Source organism: Colletotrichum karsti (assembly GCF_011947395.1).
Source record: "Colletotrichum karsti strain CkLH20 chromosome Unknown Scaffold31, whole genome shotgun sequence".
Lineage (NCBI taxonomy): Eukaryota > Fungi > Ascomycota > Sordariomycetes > Glomerellales > Glomerellaceae > Colletotrichum > Colletotrichum karsti.
Genome location: NW_024065931.1, coordinates 519,170 through 540,568, shown reverse-complemented (window position 1 = coordinate 540,568; position 21,399 = coordinate 519,170). Strand labels below are relative to the sequence as shown.

Sequence of the window (21,399 nt, the reverse complement as noted above, 5' to 3'; positions counted from 1 at the left end):
CGATATGCGGCGCAAGCTATTTACAGAAGCATGCGTCTAGGGTCCTCGATGTACTCCTTGACCTTAACTAAGAACTGAACCGCTTCCCTACCGTCAAGAAGACGGTGGTCGTAAGTAAGAGCCAGGTACATCATGGGGCGGATCTCGATCTTTCCGTTGACAGCAACGGGCTTCTCCTTGACGGCGTGGAGACCCAGCACGGCGGTCTGGGGAAGGTTGATGATGGGTGTGCCCATGAGGGAACCGAAAACGCCGCCGTTGCTGATGGTGAAAGTACCGCCGGCCATATCCTCGATCGTGAGCTTGTTGTCTCGTGCCTGTAATCGCGCGGGTCAATATCGCCGTCTATACTGTAAAATTGCACTTTGAATTTGAAACGTACCTTCTTGCCCATGTCCGCGATGGCCTTCTCGATACCCAGCATGTCGAGAGACTCAGTGTTGCGAACAACGGGGGTAACGAGACCCTTCTCGGTGGCAACGGCCACGCTGATATCGACGTAGTCGCGGTACACAATCGTGTCGCCACCGTTGGGACCCTCGATGGATGCGTTCACGGCGGGAATGTCACGCATGGCCAGGACGCAAGCTCGGGAGAAAGCGCTCATGAAGCCCAGCTTGACGCCCGTCTTCTTCAGGACGTCGTCGCGGTAGAGCTTGCGGAACTCGATGAGGGACGACATGTCAACCTCGTTGAATGTGGTGAGCGAGGCTGCCGTGTTCTGCGACTGCTTGAGACGCTCGGCAATACGAAGGCGCATGCGGTTCATTTTTACCTGTCCAGAAGAATCAGCTTATGTCACGAGCGTGAGGCTAGCAACGCCTGGTATCGAGTCGAATAGAAACGTACACGGCGCTCCTCGCGGCTGCCCAGGGTCGGGCCAGAGCTGCTCTCCTTCGGGGGAGCGGGCGCGGGCTTGGACGGCTCCTTGGTCTCCTTGGCTGGGGCAGCCGGCTTGCTCTCTTGTTGAGGCTCATTCTTGGGCTCGGGTTTCGACTCCGATTTGGGGGCTTCGGGCTTCGATTCGGGTTCCGGGGCGGGCTTGTCGCCGCCCTCCTTCTTCTCGCCTGCCTCTTTGCTTTCGGCGGGCTTCTCGCCGCCAAGCTCGAGCTTGACGATATCTTGGCCGACCGTTACAGTGTCCTCCTCGTTGACCAAGAACTCCTTGATGACACCGGCCTCGGGGGCGTTGACAGCAACGTCAATCTGTGGGCATGGGAGTCAGTAACGCGGTTGAGCAGCAGGAGAAGGGGTAGACAGGCAGAGAGCCAGCCCCTGGGAGAAGGTGAAACCGAGAGCGGGAAGACGTACTTTGTCGGTCTCGATGGTTGCGATTTCCTCATCCTGCTCGACGAACTCGCCGATCTGCTTGGACCACTGCTTGAGAGTGCCTTCGGATATGGACTCGGCCATCTGCGGCACTTGGACAAGCTTATCGGCATAGTTGCGGACGTGCTGCATCATCTGGGGCAGCTGCAGCGGCATGGCGCGCGCGGCGGGATACCGGCGGAGCGGCACCAGGCGCGCGGTGGTTCTAAGACTTCTCGAGAGCATCGTGACGGATTTGACGACCGAGGCTGAAGGGAACAAGAGAGAGCTGAGAGGATAGCGACAGATGTGGGAGGAAACCTGCTATGAGGTAACCAAAAGCGCGGCGTGTTTTTTCGGGTGCTGTCGGGAGCAGCTTTTTTCGGCTTGGGTTTAGCGGTAGCCGTGTTCCAGCATAGGTTCTTTACCTAGGTATTTGGTAATTAGGCCCGCGGGTGCTAGAAAAACAGGGACACTTTGAGTAGAACCACCACGTCCAAATGACCTTGCTATTCTGCCAACCGCCTGCTAGGGTATAATTGGTATACTTACTTGCACTACGGGAGTATGACTTGATTACCTACTTTAGTACACGCGGGTTGGGAATTTACAATAGTGTTTTGCTCACTTATAGTGCAGGGTGTTTTGGGAGGTCAGTATGCCGGTAGGTCTTCTTATGCGACTCTGAACAGTAGGTATCCTTATTGGCTATTTTTACCATAGATTTCGCATGTCTGAAAGATGTAGACTTCATACGCTGCTAGTCTTCTCTGCCCATGTTTAAATCCAGAGTGATCTCACTTGTTCAGAGTGTACGTAGGCAGCACCTAATTCCGGGGTCGATTCCAACCCGCAGAAAAGGGTCCGCCTTCCAAAATCTGGGGATACTTCGGCTGGCAGACATCCACCTGTAATGAAAACCTTGATTTGTTAAGCATTTTACATGAGTGGTGTATGCAGATGTGTCGATGCTTTGTGGTCAACGAAGCAAGGTGGTACCTACCTTACTTGCCTTTGCCTGCCTTACCAGGTGCATGCGGCAGCAAATGACAGCAAATGGAAGGGACGTGTGGACGCGCAGACCAGCAACCACCTCCAGTGTCCCTTCATCGGAGGCCAGTCCAATCACGTGAGCGGACCCACTTGGCGCCAATCTTAGCGTTCCCTAGTTCTTTCCGCAGCAGTACGATCAAGACAGATCCTTCTGAGTGCAGCCCCCCAACAATCACCGAGGAATTGCTCCAGGAGCATTTGCAAGGCGAAAAAAAATCATTAAACGGCGACATCGATGGACCCCTGTTGTTCCGCAGGTGTTTTTGCTTGCCTTTGAGTGTGTTTTTGGATGAAAAGGCTCCCCCAAACGACTGGACTCGCGACGCTTGACGAAAAAAGGTTTTGGAGTTCCACCAACCGACCGACCGACGAACCTCGCGCGTCGCGACTGGAATCCCTCCACTGGGCGACCTGCCACCCCCGTCGTCCCGCGCAACAACGAACCAAAGACCCGATCGACGAGCCCGAACATCGCGAAACCCACCACCACTCCCCCGCGAACGCGATACATCACGCTTCACAATGGCGCAGCCGGATTCGGTCCAGGCGAACGGCATCCCTGGACCGGACCATGCTGAGTCCCCCCAGCCCGAGCCCCAGTCTGTCCTGCCCGTCAAAAGAAAGCGCGACGACGCCGACGACGGCGATGAAGCGAACGGCGATGAGCCCGAAAAGATGGAGGTCGATATCGAAGCGCCCCAAGTGTCGCACGAAAATAAGAAAGAGGCTATTCGGAACTATTATACCGCCCTGAGCAGGTAAGCTAGCCCTCGTGCGCCCTTTGCGGCGCCTCCGTTCCCCCTTCGCCTTGGAAAGCTGCATTTGACTGACTTGCACTCCGTAGTTTCGATGCAAACCCATCAATTCTGAAGCGTCCGCTCCCCGAACCCGATGCAGACCAGCCCGACGCGAAACGCCAAAAGGCAGAGAGTTCCACCTCCATCGCCGACAAATTTACTCACGACAAGTACGCGCATCTGGAGGAGCTCGCATCGGACCTTGTCAATGCTGTTAGGGATCAGCTCAAGGAATTGCAGTCCGCCCAGTCCGATAAGAGCAATGACGAGGTCGATGGTACTGCTGCGATACAAACCAAGAAGTTTCAGGAGAAGGCTATGGACCTTCTCCGACGAGAAATATCCTATCCGCACAGCTCTGCGATGGCTACTGATGCCAAGCCCCAAACCGACCCCATCTCGGGTCAGGCTGTTCTGACCGTCTTTGGTCTCGCTCCTCACGGCAAACAACTGTTCTCGAGCTTGCCCAAGAAGACACCCGGAAAGCAAACGTCTGGTGCCAAAGCTTCCCCGTTGGACCTTCCTCCACCCGTCTCGACGTCGTGGGTCCTACCAACGCGATCGAACGAGCGAACTGCGACTCTGGGCGACCTCTTCTCCTCTAGCAGGCCTCTGCCTCCGTTGCAGCCGCCCAAGCAACCCAAACAGATGGTCAAGGGCAATGTCCTGGGCTTCTATCATCCCGAACCCGCCGGGAAGTCAAAGTATTTCCATGATTCCTATTCTAGCAAAAAGGTGGCTGTCGGCTACTACCTGGACTACACGAATGCGACACCATCATCGAAGAGCAAGACGAGACAACGCGAGCGAGCCCAGAGCCTGGCGGGCCGTAGACCCTCGGCCGCCGAACTCGAGGTTAACGAAATGGAGTCACTCTTCCGTAGTGCCTTTTCTAGCTTCGCCCCCTGCAGAGATGACTCTACCTCCGTCATTCCATCAACTCATGCCGGTCGTCTCCACTGGCAATTGACTGGTCAAAGAAATTTCAACAAACTCATCGAGTCCGAGCTGCAACAGTACGAAGACGAGGAGCCCGCGCAGCAAGAGACTGAGAAGGAGGTGGATGAAGAGTTCGTGAATGAGGCAATTGAGAAGTGGGACGATTGGCTCGTGGACCCGGCGCTGCAAGACATGAATGAAGTCGTGTCCAAGCCAAAGGAGAAGGACCCTGCCGAGAAGGAAGTCGACGACCTTCTCAATGATGTCACCGACATGATTGAGACCTTGTTGTCGTACCAGCGCATTCGCAACCTCACGTTGCCCTCGTCGCAGAACCGGTACGCAGACCCTGTCAACGGTGACATGCTTTCCCACGGTGCCGCCTCGACGCCGACAGAAGAGGAGACGGCGACGTACGAGACTCTTAAGGCTCAATTAAGTCTTATCATCAATACCCTTCCCCCTTACGCAGTGGCCAAGCTCAACGGCGATCAACTTGAGCAGCTCCTTGTCAGTACCAAGCTCGAGGTCCGCACAGACCAGTACAAGGGCGTTATGGACGATGCAGCAGCTCAAGCACGCTTGCGGCAACAGCAAAACGTGGCTGCCGTTCCTCAAAACCGGCCGGCTCCGCACCGCACACCAAGCGCATCCACCCCTTACAATCAATATGGAGCCAACCAATACGGCACGCCCTCCCGAACACCTTCGATCGCCCCGACCAACTATTACCGGCCCGGTCAGCAACCCCCGATGCCCCCGCAGCAAGGCTCAATGCCCCGTCCCGGTGGTACCCCCCACCATATGCCTCCGCATCAAACTCCGCGCCCCGGTCAGCCAGGCGGCTACCGCCCAGCCAATGGATACACAAATTACGCGCAGCATGTCGGAAAGGCACAAACACCCTACGGTCATCAGGGCGTTCAGTACGGATCGCAGCAAAGGCCGCCGCAGTACCCAGGGTATGCGGGCACTCCTCAGCATGGCACGCCGAATACTCGATTTCAGCAGCCTTTTCAACAGCCTTATCAGCAGCAGCATCATCAACCGCCCAGCACCCCTCAACCGAACTACGGTGGCTACTATGCTAACGGCAATAACATGCAGCCGCGCATGTCTCCTCAGGTTCCAGCTGGTCAGTATCAGTCTCCAACGCCGCATCAACAGCAGCGCCATTATGGGGCGACTCCCCAGCAAAACATGCCCGGTACGCCTATCAACCGCCAGCAGTACCCGAATGGTAGCCACCAGCCCCAGCATACGCCGAACACCATGCCAGGATACAACATGGGCGGTTATGAGACAGATCATCGCAAGCGCATGGCAGCCGAACAGGCTAGATTCCGAGCTGCTGCACAGCAAACAAGCAATGCTTTCGGAAATAAGATGATCGCAGGCGGTCACGAGGCGCGCTTAGCCGCCATTCCGGCCGAAGACCCCTCGGATGGTTCACCAAATGTGAGAGCTCGCATGGCTGCGGGCACCACGCCAAAGCCACAAAGCCCCGTCGGTAGTGCGGGTAGAAATGGCACGCCGCCTATCCCCCACAAAGTGACGCCAGTGCCTGTACCCGTCATACCCCAACAGCAGCAGAGGAAACCGGCATAGCAAGCCGGACCGACGTTGCGGAGGTTGCAGCCGTCTCCGATAGGGTTGCAGGCGTTGCCAGTGGGACCGCGGCTCACGTCTGTTGGAGGGCCTTTGCCGTCTAAAGTGACGCCTGTGCCTCTTCCACCGAACATACCTGGGTGGATAGCGAGAAGAACAGGACCGGGCTCGAAACCCTGAACATGTGCCACCACCAAACGTACTGGTGTCATTGACGGTGTCTGATTATTTAAGAAGCGACGTGCTTTAGGAGTTGGTGTGTGATGTCTTTTGCAGGTGGTGTCTTCTGACTCGGGCGTTGCATCGAGTGTTGAGGGAGTGGCCTAATTGGTGATGGACCGGCAGGCAAGGGATAACAAATGAGAAGCTCAAAGTCAAGGCACTTCTTCAATTCTGTGCCCTTTCTTCGGCGTTCTGGCCTTGTGTTATTAGAAATTATCTTTCGGTGGAGAGTTGCGACTCATAGATGATTGCCGGCAGGGCCTCTTTCTATTGGAAAAACCCAGGTCAACTGGTCACGTCTCCCTCCAGTTTATTTTTTTTCTATCTGTCCACGTGGGGGAGGGGATTGAGAGGACGGGCTCATGGTTCAGGGAAGGAAGCGAGTCTTGGCTCAGTGTATAGAGTTTGTGGGGGTAGCCGAGTACTTACATCCTAATCAGAAAAGTGGCACTAATGGCATTATGTTTCTTTTGCTCGAGTTATCGTAGATTCCGGGCTGATTTACGAGTTGTAGTTTGTTTGTACGACAAGGTTTTTGGTCTCTTGTCCGAACACGTCCCCTCTTCACGTCATCCGAAGCGCCCCTCGCAAGCCGGTTGAACTCGTGGCATGCCGCAGCAGAGTCGACGAGCTAATGTGAGCTAATCTAAGACAGAGTTTGACCGATCTTGACAGCCGTTGAGGAAACGCCAGAGAAGAAAACATGGGAGCCAAAACGTGTCAACGACTGCGCTAGGACGGAGACGGAAATAGCCTCAAGGTTTCGACGTGTTGGTGTGAGTTGGGGCATGGCTGTTTACTGCGTCTATGGATCTACTACACTGCTGGAAAGTCATAGAGACTGTATTCGAAGATGAGATGAGTCTGGCAGGTTTGTTTGCGAGCGTGAGTGTGTAAGTCAAGGGTCTGGTCTCAACTCAGAGGTAACATCGCGGACAAGTTATCTGACTTATGGCTACTTACCAAAGACAATTTCAAGCACGAGACGAGCGAGGAAAAGATATCATGAACAGGTTTATGAATGACAATGACACTGTGGACTCTCATAAAAGTTCCAGACTCTGAGTTTTGACTGAGCTTCATTTTGAGGGAAAGAGCAACTTGGTTGTAAGTCGGCTCCTTCCTCCCTTTTTTTTCTTCTCGGATTTCCTTTGTTTTATTCTCACTAAGCCCTGAAATATTTTGAAAGTCTGTGGTGAATTCGAGCCTCTCTGAACTCGGTTAAAAAAGTTTGCTCTCTTTTTCTCTCTCTTAAATTCATCTCACCTTCAATCTTCTCTCCTGCCTTCCTAACCTGCAACCTCTTCCCACTGCCTCTCTTCTACATTTCGCTTCTTCTTTTCTGACATCGATACCCTCATACGCCTTTTCTCTCCTCATTCTTATTCCTCATAATCGTCGCAAAGGTTGCTGGCAGCCTATCCAATTCATCTCGTTATTCTCGTTGTCGACTTACACGCAATCACCGTCTTCAACTCAACCAATTCTTTACAAAAGGTTGCAGGCAACCTCACCTAACTTCCAACCTCGAAGAACTACCTCATTTCGCCTCTTCTCGTCAGTCAAATTTTCAAAATGGGTTGCCTGGATCTCTCGTTCCTCCTTATCACCGGGATGTATTCCGACATCCACCTCGCTTGCACTGGCAAAGACGGCAGCGAGCAGACGTTCAAGGTCCACCGAGCCATTGTTTTCATGCAGTGTGCCAAACTCAGAGAGCTGGCTCTCGAGTCCCCTATTGTAAGTCGTACCTCGAAGCCACTACGTGCCTAGCAAGCTGACATGGACTTTACAGCACTATGACGAGACCCACGGCGTCGACGTTGTCCACCTTGATCTCGAGCCGGAGACCCTCGAAGGCGTCCTGTCTTTCCTCTACTCGGGCGAGTATTGCGTCATCTTCAAGGCTCCCGAGACACAGCTTGCCATCGAGGACGAGGGAATGTGGGATGACGCAAACCACTCCCTCTTCTACTCGCTCCGGGTCTGCGCCATGGCCCTCGATCTCGAACTCCCCGACCTCTTCGCCGAGTCCGCCGCCGCCTTGTGCGCCGCGTTCAAGAACTTCACATTCCACGTCGACCTCCCGGCCGTTCTCGACGAGCTCTACTCCACCCTCGGCAAGAACCCCCGTTTCGTGTCCCACCTGATGGAGATTCCTCGCGGTGTCGCCCGAGACATCATGCGCTCCGGCAACGTCAAGAAGAGACTCGAAAGCGTCGTTCTCAAGCACCCCAACCTCGCCGTCGACATCCTCGAGGCTACGATGGATGCGCTTGCGGAGGCGAAGGAGAGACTTCAGCATGCGGAGGAGGAGCTGGGCGCGATGTATTGTCCCGATGTAGCTATTCCAAGCATCGAGCATGAGGATGAGAAGGAGTGGGAGGAGCTGGACGAGGGTCGCCGGCGTCGTCGCAGCGAGAGCGATCTTGATGATGAGGACGAGGAGGAGGCGAGGCCCTTGAAGAGACGTCGTTTGATGTGAGGTGCTGGCCACTTTGGGGTCTACATTGGCACACGCCCGGGCAGGTCCTGGCTAATGAATAATGAAACGGCAGTAACGATATTCCTCAGATAGGACACGTCTATATCATGGGTTCTGGACGCTCTTTGCAGCTCGGTGAAACTTGAAGTAATCCAGGCACGGAGCTCTAATCACTAGAAAAGATTGCAAACTTAATCCTTTATTATGTGGTACTATCGTGCAACTATGCGGCTTCCACGTTATGTGCTCTCCACGATGCGAGATGCCTAACGTAGCTTCTTACAGACCTTCCCCCATTCGGGCTGTCGTTCTCCGGGCAGATCAACCAAGATGATTCAGGAAAGGTTGGCCTGGCTCTGACCAAACAGGCAAGAAAGCATTGGATTGGCTCCTCACATCTTCCAGTTGTAACTTCATCAAGAGTCAAGAGAAAACACCACCGTCAGCAAGATATGGCTGGCCTTGGGGTGGACTGATTTATCAAGGGAAAAGACACATTTGTAGAGACTGAGTACACACTGAAGCCGTGTGTAGACTGTCGCCATATGTTCTCAAGGAGCTGTGGCCGTTTACCCAGTACCGTTGTCGCGGTTCTTGCATAGTAATAGTGGCATTGAACCCCATGCTATTTCTCAATTAAACAAAGTGATACGAACAATACCAGCGCATTTTGTTGTGGTCATATGAGAGAGATAGTTTGTATTGTGACAATTGGATATGTCCCAGGTCTTCGCTCACATCGTCTTCCATGCTATTACTGTATGCCGCAAACCAAACTCAAGTCCACGTCTCCAGGTACGTGGTTCAACATGCCCGCTTTCCTCCATACCTTGCTCTTCATCGAATATCCATCCATGCGCTGCTGCTTCCATCTCCGTCACTACATTGAGAAGCTCTCGCAGGTTCTGATGGTTACCCCATTTATCACTCCTAATGTAATTCTCAATCTCCTCATCAGCAGGCCAGTATATGATACCGGCACTCTCCCTGCGACTGAGTTCCATAATCTCCTCGCGCAAAGGCCCCACCGTGTCCTCGCCCAGCATGGGCTCGGCGAACGCCCGGAACAAACGAAAGACTCTCGCCAAACGGTCCTGCTCCAGCAGTGTCAGACTCCCAGAGGCTGGCACCCATTCGCGAAGGGTCCAGTACAGAAGCAGCAACATCTCCTCGTAGTCGCCCACGTAGGCAAGCGTGCGCATGTAGTTGTTGATATTGGTTGGGGTGATTTCCAGGTTGGGAATGGGATCGGAGGCTGGTCCGATTGTCGACACCGCTCTCCAGGCCTTCTTGAGATGGCGCGCGGCTTCCCGGATGATGGCGTCTAATGGTCGGCTGCTCTTCGACAGCGGCCCCTTGAAGACTGGGGTCAGGATCTGACGCCAGGACCGTTGGTCATCGTGTGAGGACGGCCGCTCGAGAATCTGGTGAGCGGGGTTTTGCGAGGCGTACATCCGCATCAAGTTTCTGTTTTCGGGACTTGCGGACTGAGCCGCCAATAAAATGGGTACGGTCGACGCCATTACCTTCCAGATGGTCCGGCCGAACTCGTTCACCATCTCGACATTCAAAGCAGCGTGAGTTTCCGCCATTTCTATGACCTCGGTAGCCATAGTGAGAACCTCCAACTCGTTTTCTTGGAGGCCCCCCCTGCTGAGTGCAACTTTTGGTCGAGCTAGAGCATACAGAACCAGCTCCCAGGGCGCCCGGTTCTTGTACCTTGTCGGTAACCACGCCGTTTGGACAAGCCGGAATGCATAATGGATACGGCCAAAATGTTTGATCGGCATCCTTTGAGCCATTTCCACCGTTCGGTTTGGCTGCAGGTCGCAAAGCAACTTGACGAAGGCCCGCAAGACATTTTGATGGTGTTTCGTCGCCAGCCAAGGCGGGGGTTCCACGAACTCCATCATACATACTTTGATGCATTCCTTCGCCGCAGGTTCTAGATCGCTGTGATCTAAGTATTCTAGAGCCTCACGCATGGAATATGCCTTTGAAATGAGCGACGGCAAGCGGTGTCCTTGGAGGACTACTCCGGATTGAAACATCTCTGCGATCAAAGCGCGTGCGGTGGGCGGGGTGAGCCTGCCTTTCTCAAATTCGGTGAGATTCGTATCGTCGTATGGAAAGACTTCTCTTCCATCGCCGGGAAGATTATGGTGTTCGGGCCCAGCTGGCTTGGCCGCGATTTTGGTAAGTAATTCCCAGTACACGTTGAAGGTGGGCTTCGTGCCCGGTTCTGGAGGGCGTTGGAAGGCCATCCACGCCTCTTGCGCATTCCGTGTTGTGCGGATGAGCGCTGCCCATTGAGCGTTGGCGACGCGGAGGCGGTACGGGTAGTTGGCTCTCGTTTGGACGGTCGGCGAGTTATCGGGGGCCATACCACCCAGGATATCCGTCGTCACGTCGATATCGTCTTTGGCGTAGCCAGCCTCTTGCATCATATAGCCGGCCTTGACAACCCTGCTCACGTACTCCTCGGTTCCGGCCATCTCTTCCATTCCATCCCGCAACATGCGGTAAGCAGGCCACGATGCCCCAAGAGCGCTGGCCGTATCTCGCTCGGAATCGGTCTTGGGCAGTAAGAGTAGGGTTTGCCGAATCGCTCGGTAGCTATCCCGCTCAATGATGAAAGGCTGCCCCTTTAAGCTGGACGAAAATGCAAGCAAAGTGGCAATAGCTCTCCAGCTGTGAACAGATCTGTCGTAAGACTTCCGGATTGCGGGACTAGACACAGCCTGCAAGGCGACATTGAATACCTCACATTGCAATTTGTAACCTGTGTCAATGCGTTTTCTTTCTTTCCCAATTTGCTTGATGTATGACACGGCCAAGTCGGCAATGGCTGGAAGCGCCGAGGAGCTCAGTCGGTTTGCGTTCGTGCTTAGCATGGAAAGCAATTTACCGAATAGTTGAGGATCCATTCCCAGATCCATCAACGACGGGTGCCTAACGGCATTCTTCTTCTCCTTAGGAACATGGTGCGCCGTTCTGTCAAGGGGCGCTTGCTCGGAAGGCAAATGGTCCATGGTACTTTGACCTGTCTCGTCAGACAGGGATCGGCCAATGTTTCTTTTCCAGACCCTATATTCGGTCGAGTACCATCTTCTGCAGTACTGCAAAAGAGCCCAGAGTGAATCCGGGCTTGTGAAGGCGGGTTCCGCCGAGAGCAGGTGGTAAAGTATGAACAGCGGTTGATGCTGCGACTTCTGAAAAAACCTTGTCACACACTTGTCGGGGTCGTCCGGAATGAGGATCCAAGCCCAGTGCTTCACATCTTGCAAAGTATATCCCTTGCGTTCCAAGCGCTCCAACCCTTCCGCCCAATTCTCGTCGGACAATACATATCGTATTCTTGGGTCCAAGTTGGAGACCTGGCGCACAAGATACTGGGCCAAGATGTTTCTCACCCGAACCGTGTGCCTGAGCGAGGCAAATAACTCGAAATCTTCAGGCTTCGCATCGGATAAAAATTGTTCGGGGTCTCGATAAAAGTCGAGGGCAGCGGCGAGCCCATCAGAGTGCTGAGCAAGGGTTCGGCGAATCGGGGACGGCAAGTTAGGACCGTGTGATTGAACGGTGTTGTCTGGCGAGGGATGTTGAGCGGCTGCGATACCGTGACTGAACCGGAGTTCAGTACGTCGAGGCAAGTGCTGGAAATAGCTTGGTTAGCTCTGATGGACCTATGCACAAAGTAAGACTCACTGCTCGCCCAAAGGGCGTAGATGCCCATCGGCCCTTGTTCAAAACAACTGAGAGAGGTCTAGAAATAGGAGGCAGCCGCATTGCCCCATTCTCGCCAGCGAGCCTCAAAAGAAGTTCAAGATACTAGGTAGGTCGCAAAAAGCTGCCCATGGAGCCCGGTCACTGCTTTGCGACAGCACTTTCTGTCTCGTCACGTGCTGATAAGATACTTGTTTGATAAGACAACGGCAAGCAACGGCAGCTACCTACCTTACCTACCTTACCTTTACCTACCTTTTTGTCGGCCCCGTTATTTCCCTTTAGTGACGGGACTCGCTTGCTCATCTTCGGACCTTGGAAGGTCCATTCAATGGCGCCGCCAAATTTGTCGAAAACATGCGGCCCTGCCACCCAAAGATAGTGTCGTTGCTCACCCGTGGCTTTCATACAGCACGATGCACGCCTCGGCCCCAGCGAAGCTTCCATCTGACGAGCCCCGCAAGCCTTCCTCGAAAGCGCAACTTCTTCACCTCGAACGTTTATCTGTCTCAGAGCACCGGCGAGCCCTCCGCAAGGCAACCGAAGACAGAAAATGAGCACTTGCCTGCGCCTCCAAAGCGCAAAGGTGTCCGCTCTGCTGGCGCAAAGAATTCTCTGCGCCGAGTAGCGATTATCGCCCAACGTCCGGCGCAACGCAGCACCGGAACCCCAGCTGGACAGTCGGAAGATACGTCTGCCTCGACCCTGATCAGCGCCGTCTGTATCGCTGAATCATTCAATATGGGGATGGTCCTGGATATACTGCGGGCTCACGGCTTCGACATTGATCCGGACCAGAGTGGTTTTGAAGCCAGCGAAGTCGTCCACGCCCGCGGGGTCAATGGCGGAGACATTTTCGTCTTTCCGTCCGGAACGATTGTCACTTGGACACTGCCTCCCGACGTTGTAACGAAGCAGTTGCTGAGCGCAGCAGAGACGCCATTGAAGCCGGCTCTTCGGGAGGTAGAGGATCTGGAATACGTCGCGGACTCGTCTAGGGAAACAAGCGGCATGAAGGGTGACATTGTGGTTCTCGGAACGAAACTCGAGGAAAGGGAAGGTGACAGATTGGATACAACGCTTGCCAAGATCGCATTCTCCTCGGGGCTCGCGAGAAGCACAAAGCTTGCCGTGTTGGAGACAGCCTTGACGGCGTATTTTGAGAGCACGAGAAAGATCCCGTCTCTTCTGTCAAAGGGCTCCGGACTGCCCCTGGGGCGGAAGTTCATTTTGCAGAAGACGGGTGAACTCCTGAGCTTGCGGGCGCGGCTTAACCACTATTCTGAGCTAACAGATTCTCTCCCCGACATTTTCTGGGACAGCCGAGCCGAACTAGGCCTGGAAGGATACTACGAGCAGGTCGGGCGAGCGCTGGACGTTAACGTGCGGATTCGTACTTTGAACCAGAAGATGGACTACGCGCAAGAGATTGCCAGTGTGTTGAGAGAGATGTCAAGTGAGCAACACAGTACGAGGTTGGAGTGGATCATTATCATTCTCATCGCCGTAGAGGTTGTGTTTGAGGTGAGGAGGATTGTTCTTGAATGGAGGGAGGAAGAAGCCGCAGAGAAGACCTCGTAGATTCGACGCGAATCATCTTCGTCCAGGCTTGTTGCAGGAGGAGGCAGGAGCGCTGCCCACAACTAAAAAAAGATACCCAGCTCAATGAATTCTGTTTAACCTTACTTATCCGATGGTGCAATTGGCACAGGCTGCTTTTGACTCTTTCCTGCCTGCTCTTGCTTAGAATTGAATTGAAACTATTTGCAGAACTCACAGCGCCGACATGCTCATCTGAATCTAGCTTTTCCGGTTTCCACAAAAGCCACAACAATAATTACCGGAACTCTCCTGACAGACTCATCAACACCCGCATTCCGTTATTGATGCTGCACAATCGGCAGGGGTACAGTACCTGCTTGCACAACGCGATTGGAGAATTTCGCTGCAGGAACAACCGCAACCAACCTCAAAGTGGAGCTGTGCTTGCCAAAATCTGTCAATAGCGCTGGATCGGATCCCATTCTCCACCACAGTAACCCGATGGCAGCAACAACTAACTAACTACCCGACCTAGGTACCTACCTACCTGTCACAACTCAAACACCAGTGCGAACACACAACACAACACAAGTCGCGGAGGACTTATCCGAAGCGTACCTTCCCTTCTTTTCTTCAGTAGACCTCAGTGTCTCTGCGCGTTTTTGACTTGGCATTCCCATTATTACCATCCACAACTCACCAACCCAACTCCACCAGCACTCACTTGCCTCAACCGCGTGAGGTACCTGCTGTGGCGCGTCTCGACTCCCACTGTCGCAGGTACCTTCCTCGACATCTATGAGAGGTCGCGGGAATGCGCCATCATTATGCCGGGTACGTTCTTCTCTGTGATATATCGACAGTCATCTAATACCGCTATAGGACCTATTGAAGACTATGACGATGGCCTTGCGCCTGAAGTCTATGAGGCCGATGTGTACGATGAGGACCAAGACTGGGAAGTTGACGAAGATCTCGCTAAGATCGAGAACCGAAAAATCTTACAAGTTTTGGAGAATGCCACCCATGATGCCGACGCCAACGTCGACTCGCAACCGCAACTGTCACTTGCACCAGAGCCCGCCGGCGAACACATCCCACCACAAACCGTCTTCCTCCCGGCCACTTTTCAGCCAATCACGAACATCTCCGTCAACATTCCAGAAAGCACACTGATCTCACCGGGATACCTCTATCAAGGCGAGGACGGCCTTCCTGCTCCACCTGAGAGAGAAACCAGAGCAGTAGACTATTTACTTGAGGAATACCAACGGTTCGGTGATCAGAATGACGACTTCATCGAGTTTGATCTCGATCAATTCACTATTTACACTGAACCGTATACCCCCGGATCCGGATCCAACACGGGTTATGATGACTACGGAAAGCTGCTGTACCCAGCTGAGTTACGGCCACTTCATCACCTGTCGACAAAATCCAGATGTACTCAAATGTATGTTGATGGTGTCTTATCAACTGGGGAGAAACAGTACTTCATTAGACAAGTACCTTTTGACGAGCTTCCGATTGGCAACTACGGCGTGTCTGAGCACTCAGTCGGCTCTGACATCTGGATTCGGTCGAAGATGAACGCCAGGCTAGCTGTAGCTGGTCGCAGACCGGACGTTTACTATCGGTTGGGAAGTCCTTCAAAGGAATACGCTCGCTTTCATAAGGGATTCTTATGGGTCGCCGATTTAGCAAAACATGTGACGGACTACCTCTCCACAGCGGATGACCGTCGCGTGGTCCTTCGCGACTTCGAGTCTCACTTTAGCGAATGGCTCTCTGAGAACCATCAACAAGACTCAGAAGCTTTTAAGCACTGGAGAAACCAGTTCCCAAGTGCGGACTTTCGCTCCGCAATCGTTGCGAACCTGGAGTTTATCTACAAGGAAGTCAACGGCGTTCTTGGACACAAGGCCAGGTCGATTCACATGTGGAAGGAAATCCGCGACTACACCGCCTACCCAGATGTGTCCCGAACTCCCGCCAGCGCCCCGTCATCGCCCTCGTCGGCACCAGGAAAAGCTAGTCACATCGAGAAAACCGTCGTCACGCCATACATCAATCAACTCTTCAACCATCTACCTTGTGGTATGATGATGGATGCCGTGAGCCCAAGCCCTGAAACCGACCGCTTGCGAACAGAGATCAACGACAGACACAATCTGGAATCTGCGCCCAACGTGCATACCTCCGCCAACCCGATTGAGGATAGACGACGGTCCCTCAACAGAGATATCCAGATCGGCGATGTCATTTCCACTCCGCGAGACAACGACGACGACTCTCATTGGGCGCGGGAAGTCGCTGCCGGATTTGATGATGTCGACCGCTGGTTTGGATTGGTTCAGAAAATTTACAAGAGAAACGGGGATCAGTCTTTCGACGTTATCTGGCTCTATCGGCCAGTTGATACGCTTTGTGGGTCAATGCGATATCCTTGGAACAACGAGTTGTTCCTGTCGGATCATTGCTCGTGTCACGATGGGCATCACAAAATCAAACAGAGCGAGGTTCTTGCGATTCATCAAATTCACTGGGGAGGCTCATCGTCAACTGATGCCGAGTTCTTCTGCAGGCAAACGTACCTTACCCTAACCGAAACACATCGTTGGGTAACCTTTCAAGAACACCACCTACGCTGCCGCCATAGCCCAGATGACGTTAGCTACAAGGTTGGCGAAACGTTTCTCGTTCGCATAGATCAGGACGACGATACGGTCGAGCCCTGCGAGTTGGTATCGCTCTCCAGAGAGGAAGACGAAGATCTGCTCACATTTAGACTCCTTTATCGAAGGGACCAGCTCGAGCCCCATTCGGGAGCCCCGCCGAATGAGCTGGTGTACAGCAACGACTTGATCAAGCTCCAATCGGAAAACATTCATGGGAAGTGCATCGTGCGATTCTTCCAGCCTGACAAGCCCATACCTTGCCCATACAACAGAAGAGGAGTCGCCAATGCATTTTACATCACTCGCCAACGACTGGAGTCGGGGCAAATTGTTCCCATGACTGACGCCAGCCCGATCGATATCAACATACACTCAAAGCTCCGACAAGGTTTCGATCCGTCACGAGCGGTTCCCAAGCTCCGAGGAGTCGATCTCTTCTGCGGAGGGGGGAACTTCGGTCGTGGTCTCGAAGAAGGAGGCGTAATTGAGATGAAATGGGCTAATGATATCAACGACAGAGCGATCCATACTTATATGGCAAATGCAACAGCGGGCAGCGTCCAGCCCTTTGTAGGCTCCATCGACGATTTACAGAGACTTGCCTTAGAGGGGAAGTTCAGTGAGAAAGTACCCAAGGTTGGACAAGTGGACTTTGTGTCTGCCGGAAGCCCATGCCCTGGCTTCTCTCGCCTTACAAACGACAAGACTAAGCTTAAGCAGCGAAAAAACCAGTCTCTCGTGGCGGCTTTTGCGTCTTTTGTTGATACATATCGGCCGAAGTTTGGTGTCCTGGAGAACGTTGTGGAGATCGTGCAAGATCAAGGCAAGCGGAAGGAAGACGTCTTCTGCCAGTTGATCTGCGCTATTGTCGGTCTTGGCTACCAAGCGCATTTCTTCTTGCTCGATGCATGGTCACACGGCTCGCCGCAAAGTCGCAGTCGCGTGTTTCTTTGCTTTGCAGCACCAGACTATCGACTACCAGAAATGCCGCTCCATTCTCATTCACACTATCAGACGTTTCGGAGCAGAACACTTGGCAAACTACCCAATGGCGAGCCCATGGGCCAGCGCCTTTTTATGCCGACGCCTTTCAAATTTGTGACCGCTGAGGAAGCAACAGCCGATCTGCCGGACATCGCTGATGGCAAGGCTGACTGTTGCATCAGCTTCCCTGACCATCGCTTCGCGTCTGGTCACACCAAGTCTTTCCGCAATCAGCTGAGTGCGATCCCTACCCGACCATACGGCATGAACTTTGTGACGTCGTGGAACAACGGGAAGGGGGTAATGACAGAAGCAGAGAGAGGATTCTTCCCGGACAGAGGTCACAGAGTTCTGAAGTCATCGTCCCGCGCATGGGGACGGTCTTTTCCGAATACAATTATGCCGACTATAACGACAACACCCTCACCTGCGGATGCCTGGATTGGTAGGATTTTGCATCGGAATCAAAATCGGACTTTTACCGTCATGGAAGCACGACGGGCGCAAGGATTTCTTGATCATGAGGTGCTCCTCGGGGCTCCCAGGGACCAATGGAAAGTCATCGGCAACAGTGTCGCGAGAGAAGTGTCTCTGGTTCTTGGTTTGGCCTTCCGCGAGGCCTGGCTCGGATCTCTGATTGATGGAGAGGAGAAGACTGAACCTGCATTTTTCGACTCTCGGCATGCACTGATGAACACCCCGATATCGAGAAGCCGCACACCAAACTCGGACTCGGATACGTCCTCCGGTTCCTCGCGCGCTGCAAAGCGACCTCTGAGCAGCACATTGGAAGTCCAGATGTTTGTGTCGAAGATGGCGAAGACCAGCCGGGGTCAGACAGTTACTGACGGAAGAACCGAAACTACAGAAGCGGACTTGTCTGAAGACTCGGATTGTCCCAAGATAGTATCGGATATATCAGGCCGCAGCAAGAAGCGTTCTCAATCGCGTTCTCAATCGCGTACCCAGTCGCGTACCCAGTCAGCTTCCGTCGTTTTGTCATAGAGAGTTGCTGGCTTTCTTGAGAGGAGGAATTTGGAAAGGCGTTTTGGGAAACAGCAATGGATACCCGGATTGGATGAATGGACATCAGCGTCGCATGGATCGACATCGCATGGAAATTGCATCGCATGGAAATCAGCATGGGGATGAGCATGTATGGAAGTGCAAAGAAGCCATTCGTGCATATAGACGCATCGAGAACTGCATAGCGGAGTACTAGAGCTGCGAGAAGCAGCCTACAGGATAGAAGATAATAATGACGTTGACCAGAATCGTACGTCTCACCTCATTAGTTATAATCATACTTCGTGATCCTTGCTGTTGACCCTCGGCCGGTTTCTCACTTGTGAATGGAACCTGTGGAAGCGGACGTTGGACAGTTCGAATCATTGGGATTGCTGGCGATATACCGTCGAACAAAGTGCAAGAGGAGCAGGGTGTTTATGGAGTTTCTATTCAGATGTTTACAGAAAGTATCTCAAAAAGCAAAAGCAGCGCTATTTTACCGGGCCCAAATTACATGATTGACAGCTTGTACGAACGAAGGGTCTGTAGTCCTGACCAGGGAGGATGGTATTAATATTGTGCTCAATCAATCTTCTCGCGTCGACTTCTTACCCCCCCACCGTTCACTGGATCTTGGTAACCGTCAGAATGAGAGTCTCGATGTTTTTCGCGGTCGTGGTCACCGTCACGATCTCCTTCTCCGTGACGGTAACCCTGACCGTGACGACGCCCGGTGCCGGGGCGTCGGTCGCCTTGGCCCCGACGAGGAACGTGGGAACGGTGGAGGGGATGGGCGCGAAGGTCAGGGTGTCGGTGATGGTGGTGGTCTCGGTCGCGGCGGGGGCGGTGGACTCGGGGGCTGAAGTCGAGCTGCGGGTGCGGCGGCGGGTGGAGGTGATCAGCGTCGTCTCGTCTCCTCCCGTCGTCGTGGTCGGCTCCTTTTCCGTGGCTGTCGAGGACTCGCGGTCGATCGTTCTCGTGATGAAGACTGTGGTCGTGACGCCGGGTGTGGACGTAGGTTCGGGCGCTTCCACGAGGACGGTCGATGTGGCCGTGGCGATCGGGGCCGCCGGGCTCGTGGCTTCGGGCACTTTCACGGAGACGGTCGATACCACGACGGAGGTGGGCGTCACTGTGGTTCTTATTTCGGACACGACGCCCGACGCCGGCGGGGCTTGTGCCGGTGCGCTGGTAGAGGAGCCGGGAGCCGGCGCCGTAACGGAGTCTCCGAGAATGTTCCTCGCGAGGGCAGGGTCATAGCACTTGATGATGACTCCCTCCGTCGTGTTCATGGGGAGCGCGAAGCACGACGTGCCGGCCTCGCAAGTCTCAATCTCAAACGCGCCATCAGAACCGCACTTCGCCTTGTTGCCCTTCACGCAGGCGACCTGTCCGGCACTGCAGGCGGATTGTTCGGTGAGGGTGGCGAAGATGGAGTTGAAGGTCTTCGCGTTGGCGAGATTGCTGGCGGCGACTTCGGGGGAGACGGTGGCCGTGGCAGCTGGGATGGAGGTCTCGATTGTAGGGACACCGACAAGGGGGGTGCCGGTGACCTTGAGGGTGGCTGATGACGGGGGTGTGGTCTGGAAAGAGGGCGATGTTGATGATGAAGGTGCTGCGGGCGTACCTGCAGAGGGCTGGGCTGTCAGAGTGGAGGTTATTGCGGCAGAGGTTGTCGATGCCTCGGGGCTGGAAGCCGTCGTGGACAACTCGGGAGCAGAGGTAGATGACGCTGCAGGCTGCTCTGCAGGAGCGGTAGACGCGGCGGTGGTTTGACCCGGAACAGGAAAGGCAAAGGACAGAGATGACTGCATTGTCTGACCTGGCGAAGCGCCTCGCTCCCCATCCGCTGGAACGGCCGTCGTGTTTCGGGCATTCGTCGTCGGAAACGGCGGCAGACTAATGGAGCTGAACGTGGGAGGTAAAGTAGCCGCCCCTGAGGTTATTGAACCATCCTGCCCGGCCCCTGAGGTCGTTGAAGATATCGATATCGTGCTCAGAGGAGGAGGCAAGAAAACTGGCTCTGTGCCGGTCGTTGATGGCGATTCTGTTATAGACTGAGCCACCGTTGTCGGAGGGCCTTGACCGACGGGCTGTGTGGCAGCCGGCGAGCTTCTGGGCTGGTCGTCCAGAGTGGTGAAGATGGGACTCGGAGTGGACCCATCTTCTTTCTGAGCCGTGACTGGTTTGGCAGAGGTGGAAAGATCCCTGTATCCGTGTAAGTGCAAATCATCAAGACTCGCGATAGCGACGTACGTCGGATCTGGAGCGGTGCTCGACGTGGAGTGAAGGCTTGTGACTGCGCTGGCAGTGGAATTCCAGCCCCTCCCGAATCTACGACTGTCAGTGAAGGTCTTCGTTGGCGGTGGTCGAATATGTACTCACAGTCTCTCGGCACGTCTTACTGGACCGGCCTGCGTGGTTTGAGATATCAGGAGGAGCAGCAGGACGTCTGCTATGCGGATACTGGAAAGCATGGTGAGGTCTGAAGAGAGAAAATCGCTTGGTTGGGTATAATGAGAGAGTGGCCGAGGGTCTCTTCGTCAAGAAGAGCGTATTATGAGTAAACTGATATCCACAGCAAGCTGTTTCGCACTCGAAAAAATGAGAGAATGATGTCGTGCAGGAACAAAGACGATGATCAGCGCAGATCAGAAACAGAGTGCAAGGCAACAAAGCAAAGACAGACGTGGGGAGAGGGGCGAAAGACAAAAACACAAGGAAAGCGAGTAAAGACAGAGTGGGAAAAAAGAGAGAAGGACAGGCGTCGATATGACTAGACAATACTGGAGAAAATCGATGACGGGGTCTCGAACACTCGTTTGACACGAGGCACGCGAGGGTGCAACCCCATCTTGTATGACTGGGTTTGACGACAAACAGAACAAGGCTCCCAAGGGTCCAGAACTTTCGGCCTTGTCGTGGCCCATTCAAGCAGCCGGGCTGTGAAGGTATTCGAAACAGACCATCGCGAATTGGCGAGGGGGATGGAGCAGTTTAGATGAGGGCCCGACAGCTTGGGGCCATTTTCATCCAATGCCTTGCATCT

At 54.0% G+C, this 21,399-nt stretch overlaps 6 protein-coding genes across 6 annotated transcripts; 3 read left to right on the top strand and 3 right to left on the bottom strand.

Annotated features, from left to right (window-relative positions):
- Positions 1 to 20: 20 nt before the first annotated feature.
- Positions 21 to 1,554, bottom strand: CkaCkLH20_09039 (dihydrolipoamide; the record flags this gene model as incomplete). Its single annotated transcript, XM_038891754.1, has 4 exons — positions 21 to 317; positions 383 to 775; positions 850 to 1,206; positions 1,312 to 1,554. 4 exons carry the CDS (start codon positions 1,552 to 1,554, stop codon positions 21 to 23), a joined length of 1,290 nt encoding a protein of 429 aa, XP_038743041.1.
- Positions 1,555 to 2,883: 1,329 nt separating this feature from the next.
- CkaCkLH20_09038 (uncharacterized protein) lies at positions 2,884 to 5,705 on the top strand (the record flags this gene model as incomplete). The annotated part of the gene is made up of 2 exons (XM_038891753.1): positions 2,884 to 3,119; positions 3,206 to 5,705. The coding sequence occupies 2 exons, from the start codon at positions 2,884 to 2,886 to the stop codon at positions 5,703 to 5,705; spliced, it is 2,736 nt and encodes a 911-aa protein (XP_038743040.1).
- Positions 5,706 to 7,502: 1,797 nt separating this feature from the next.
- On the top strand, positions 7,503 to 8,412 carry CkaCkLH20_09037 (uncharacterized protein; the record flags this gene model as incomplete). Its single annotated transcript, XM_038891752.1, has 2 exons — positions 7,503 to 7,667; positions 7,723 to 8,412. The coding sequence occupies 2 exons, from the start codon at positions 7,503 to 7,505 to the stop codon at positions 8,410 to 8,412; spliced, it is 855 nt and encodes a 284-aa protein (XP_038743039.1).
- Positions 8,413 to 9,146: 734 nt separating this feature from the next.
- CkaCkLH20_09036 (prefoldin subunit) lies at positions 9,147 to 11,972 on the bottom strand (the record flags this gene model as incomplete). The annotated part of the gene is made up of 1 exon (XM_038891751.1): positions 9,147 to 11,972. The coding sequence occupies one exon, from the start codon at positions 11,970 to 11,972 to the stop codon at positions 9,147 to 9,149; it is 2,826 nt and encodes a 941-aa protein (XP_038743038.1).
- A 613-nt stretch (positions 11,973 to 12,585) lies between these two features.
- Positions 12,586 to 18,347, top strand: CkaCkLH20_09035 (uncharacterized protein; the record flags this gene model as incomplete). Its single annotated transcript, XM_038891750.1, has 3 exons — positions 12,586 to 13,594; positions 14,398 to 14,514; positions 14,563 to 18,347. The coding sequence occupies 3 exons, from the start codon at positions 12,586 to 12,588 to the stop codon at positions 18,345 to 18,347; spliced, it is 4,911 nt and encodes a 1,636-aa protein (XP_038743037.1).
- Positions 18,348 to 18,973: 626 nt separating this feature from the next.
- CkaCkLH20_09034 (uncharacterized protein) lies at positions 18,974 to 20,827 on the bottom strand (the record flags this gene model as incomplete). Its single annotated transcript, XM_038891749.1, has 4 exons — positions 18,974 to 19,914; positions 19,978 to 20,558; positions 20,607 to 20,684; positions 20,736 to 20,827. 4 exons carry the CDS (start codon positions 20,825 to 20,827, stop codon positions 18,974 to 18,976), a joined length of 1,692 nt encoding a protein of 563 aa, XP_038743036.1.
- Between the last annotated feature and the right edge of the window lie 572 nt (positions 20,828 to 21,399).